Raw genomic sequence first — 4,551 nt, forward strand, 5'->3', positions numbered from 1 at the left:
CTTCGCTCATCAGTTTTTTGTTGTGATTATTTGATATTCATCATTGTTTGAGGTAATTCTTTTTTATTTTATTATACTTTTTGCGATTTTGTGACTTTTTAATCGATTGGCGATCTGTTTTGTTCAATTTGAGATTTTTTTTTTGTTCTATTTATTATATTTGTTTTGTTGTTTTTGTTTTCGTTTGATTTTTTTTCACATGCCCTTTTGGCACCTTTGCTTATCGAAGGATGCCATTTGGACTTTGTAATGCACCTTCCACATTTCAAAGGTGTATGATGTCTATTTTTTCCGACATGCTTGAATCATCAATTGAAGTATTCATGGATGACTTTTCTGTTTTTGGTTCATCTTTTGACATTTGCCTTTCAAATTTGATTAAAGTATTGAAAAGATGTCAAGAGGTGAACTTGGTTTTGAATTGGGAAAAATGTCATTTCATGGTAGAAGAAGGAATTGTTCTTGGTCATGTAATTTCTAGTAGGGGCATTGAAGTAGATCGTGCCAAAATTGAGGTCATTGAGCGCCTCCCACCCCCTGCAAATGTGAAGAGGATAAGGAGCTTTCTTAGACACGCGGGTTTTTACCGCCGGTTCATAAAAGATTTTTCAAAAATCGCAAAGCCGCTCACTCAATTGTTGGTAAAGGATGCCCTTTTGTGTTTACTAATGATTTTTTGCTAGCATTTGATAGGTTGAAGGAGGCGGCTCCTATCATTCAACCCCCTAATTGGGAGCTTCCTTTTGAGCTTATGTGTGATGCTTCGGATTTTTCCATTGGGTCCGTTCTTGGACAAAGGAAGGATAAGAAGCTCCATGCTATCTACTACACTAGCAAAACTTTGGATGATGCACAAAGGAATTACACAACCACGGAAAAGGAGTTTCTAGCCATTGTTCTTGCAATTAAGAAGTTTAGGTCATACTTGTTTGGATCTAAAGTCATAGTCTTCACCGACCATGCGGCCTTGAAGTACCTCTTGTCCAAGAAGGAACCAAAGCCAAGATTGATACGGTGGGTCTTGCTCTTACAAGACTATGACATTGAGATTAGGGACAAGAAGGGTGCCGAAAATGTGGTGGCTAATCATCTTTCACGGTTGCCTATCCTTGTAGGTGATCTTGATAACTTGACAATCGACGATTCATTCCCGGATGATCAACTATTTGCTATTCTCTAAGCACCAGCACCATGGTTTGCGGACATTGCAAACTACTTGTCTTGCTCTATTCTCCCTCCTGACCTCTCCTATCAACAAAAAAGGAAGTTTCTTCATGATGTTCGCCAATACTTTTGGGACGACCCCTTGCTCTTCAAACAAGGTGTTGATGGCCTTTTTAGAAGGTGTGTCCCGGATAATGAAATTGAAGATGTTATCACAATGTGTCACTCCTCACCTTGTGGAGGACATATGAGTGCCAACAAGACCTTGGCGAAAATATTGCAATGCGGTTTCCTTTGGCCAACAATGTTCAAAGATGTGTGGGGTGTGGTGAAAGCTTGTGACCGGTGTCAAAGAACCGGTAATATTTCAAAAAGAAATGAAATGCCTTTGAACAACATCCTTGAACTTGAAATTTTTGATGTATGGGGCATCGATTTTATGGGGCCTTTCCCGAGCTCTTTTGGGAACAAGTTCATTCTAGTGGTCGTCGATTACGTATCAAAGTGGGTGGAAGCGGTTGCATCTCCTACTAATGATGCTAAGGTTGTGGTCAAGCTCTTCAAAAGAGTAATTTTTCCAAGGTTTGGAGTGCCCCGGGCTGTGATTAGTGATGGAGGTTCACACTTTGCAAAGCGATCCTTTCAAGCTCTCCTTGAGAAATATGGTGTGAGGCACAAGGTGTCATTAGCTTACCACCCCCAAACAAGTGGTCAAGCTGAAATTTCAAACCGGGAGGTAAAAATGATCCTTGAGAAAACGGTGGATAGGTCTAGAAAAGATTGGTCTACAAAGCTTGATGATGCTCTATGGGCCTATCGCACCGCGTTCAAAACTCCTATTGGCACCACACCATACAAGCTTGTTTATGGGAAGTCATGCCACTTGCCGGTAGAACTTGAGCATCGAGCTCATTGGGCTATCAAAACATTGAATTTCGACCTTCAAAGCGCCGGTGAGAAGAGGTTGCTTGACCTCCACGCCTTGGAAGAATTAAGAATGGATGCATATGAGAGTGTAAGGATTTACAAAGAAAAGACCAAGGCTTGGCATGACAAGCATATTAGCAAAAGGGAGTTTAAGGTAGGTGATAAGGTCCTACTTTTCAATTCCCGGTTAAAGTTGTTTTCGGGTAAGCTTAAGTCAAGATGGAGTGGACCTTTCACCGTTAAGAAGGTGTTTCCATATGGAGCGATAGAAATCTCAAATGACAATGGTGAACCGTTCAAAGTGAATGGCCAAAGGCTTAAGGCATACTTTGACGGTTTTGTGCATGAGGAAGCCAAGGTTGTTCACCTTAATGAGTTTGATGTTCCCTACTCTCATTGATCTCGCAATGTCGTCAAGCTAGTGACGTTAAAATAGCGCTTCCGGGAGGTAACCCGAGTTTCTCAACTCTCTCTCTCTCACAAACTATTATTTAATTTCCATCACTCTTACTATTACTAACTTTTCTCTCAATGTCTTTTGTAGGTGTTGATGAAAAGAAAAGTAAGAAAAGGTTTTTGTGGAAGTGAAGTAGTAGGTGATAATAATAATAATAATGGTAATGATAATAATCTTATTATTATTATGCCTTACTATTACTATTATTAAAAAAAGGGGGGGGGGGGAAGGATCGTGCAGCATCAGGTCTGCACGGACGTGCAGAGAATCGCACGTCCGTGCAGAGGCAGTCAGAAGCAATCAGAAATTTTGATATAAATTTCTCCAGATTGGCACGGACGTGCCAAATTAAGCACTTCCGTACAAGGTGGCTAAGCACGTCCGTGCTAAGTACTGCACGTCCGTGCTGAACAAGTCAGTATGTTATCTAAGTTTCTGTCTGAGGCTGCACGTCCGTGCCACATTACGCACGTCCGTGCAAAGTAGCATGTCCGTGCCAAATAAGTCAGTACCCTACCTACGTTTCTGTCTGAGGCTGCACGTCCGTGCCAATTGTTGCACGTCCGTGCCGCCCCGAAAATGGCTGGCAGCAGCACGGTTATAACGAAAAAAAAAAATTCACTCATTCTTATTTCTCTATCTCACAATTCTCACTCCTCCTCTCTCTAAAACTTACTTCCTCCTTCAAAACCCACTCAATTCTCCATTCTCACCCAAATCCTCACCCAAATTCAACAATTTTCTCCAAAATCTTCACTCCATTTCAACATTTTCACAATCTACTACTCTTTTTCTCACATTAAAACCCAAAAATCACCTAAAATACTCAAACCCTAACCTTGAAAAATCAATTTGGGGGTTTTCTTTGGAGTTAAAGTTCAAGACAATTGGTTGAAGGAGTAAGTTCAAGTAAGTAAAAGGAAGGTTAGAAAGGTTCGAAAGGTTCATTTGCGGGTTTAACACCCACGATAAGCTCGGTATAATCGTTCCTCCCTTTCACTAATTTCATGTTTAATTCCTTGAATTTTTGCATGAAATTGCTTGAGAAAGTTTGTTTGAATTGGTTGTGTGTGATTGATAGTTGATAATTGAAAAGCATTATTGAGTTTGAATGGATTTTGGTGTGTTTTGAGAATTGGATTTTTTGTAAGTGAGGTTGAAAAATTGATTTTCTTGAAGGAAGAACATGCTTGTTTAGGTGGATTGTTGTGTTGGTTTGTTTGATAATATTGCATGAAATTGATGTAGAATTGTTGTAGATGCATTATTGAAGTGGTCTTTGTTGCTTGGTGATTTACTTGTTTTAGGTGGGAGACTTAGAACTTGACTTGATTGTGTTGTGTTCATTGGCCTTGTTTGAGCTTTGGTTGGTCGACTTGTGGACTTAGTCTCTTTGTGTGGTTGCGAGGTGATTATTTTGTCTTGGTTTGTTTGATTGCATTGCATTAAGACCGACCATGTCTAGAAGAAATCGACCTAGAAACACGGATGCTAGGTACCGCAACCCCTCTCCTCCTCCTCCCGTTGATCCACCACAAGTGGACACTATGGGAATCGTGTTCAATGACCCAACATTTTTGAACAACTATATAAGAATAAGTAGGAGGAGAGTTCGACCTACAAAGTTCTATGACGAGAGTGTTGCCAAGGCTTTAGGGGTAGGGGAGGATGTTAGGATGCTTTTCGAGGGTTGTGGCTTAGGAAATTGGCTAGATTTAAGTGCCTCGACCTACAAAGGTTGACACTTGAATTCCTCTCCACCCTTCAAGTGCAACGAGACAACAACAGATCCCCCCGCCGCCTTACCTTCCAACTCATGAACACCCAACACAATTTGAACATAAAGAGGGTGAACCAAGCTTTTGGGTGGCCAATTAACGGCACCATAGGACCAAAGGATAGGCCCCCCCGTAACTATTGTGCGGGTGAGTTTTGGAGGAAGATCACTGGCCTTTTCGACTACAACCCTAGGACTGATAAAGCTACGGCCATAATCCACCCCG

At 41.1% G+C, this 4,551-nt stretch overlaps 1 protein-coding gene across 1 annotated transcript; it reads left to right on the forward strand.

Annotated features, from left to right (window-relative positions):
• The first annotated feature begins 1,906 nt into the window (after window positions 1-1,906).
• LOC145571287 (uncharacterized) lies at window positions 1,907-3,936 on the forward strand. Its single transcript, XM_081630349.1, has 2 exons — window positions 1,907-2,245; window positions 3,856-3,936. The coding sequence occupies exons 1-2, from the start codon at window positions 1,907-1,909 to the stop codon at window positions 3,934-3,936; spliced, it is 420 nt and encodes a 139-aa protein (XP_081486475.1).
• The last annotated feature ends 615 nt before the right edge of the window (window positions 3,937-4,551 follow it).

This window comes from Chenopodium album, chromosome 12 (assembly GCF_948465745.1).
Source record: "Chenopodium album chromosome 12, dcCheAlbu1.1, whole genome shotgun sequence".
Classification (NCBI taxonomy): Eukaryota; Viridiplantae; Streptophyta; class Magnoliopsida; order Caryophyllales; family Amaranthaceae; genus Chenopodium; species Chenopodium album.

What these genes read in the sequence shown, in the direction of transcription:
- LOC145571287 (XM_081630349.1), top strand. Translation starts at nt 1,907, where the DNA reads ATGATCCTTGAGAAAACGGTGGATAGGTCTAGAAAAGATTGGTCTACA. An exon ending in TTAGCAAAAGGGAGTTTAAG is followed by an intron (nt 2,246 to 3,855) that starts GTAGGTGATAAG and finishes TACTTGTTTTAG; the next exon opens with GTGGGAGACTTAGAACTTGA.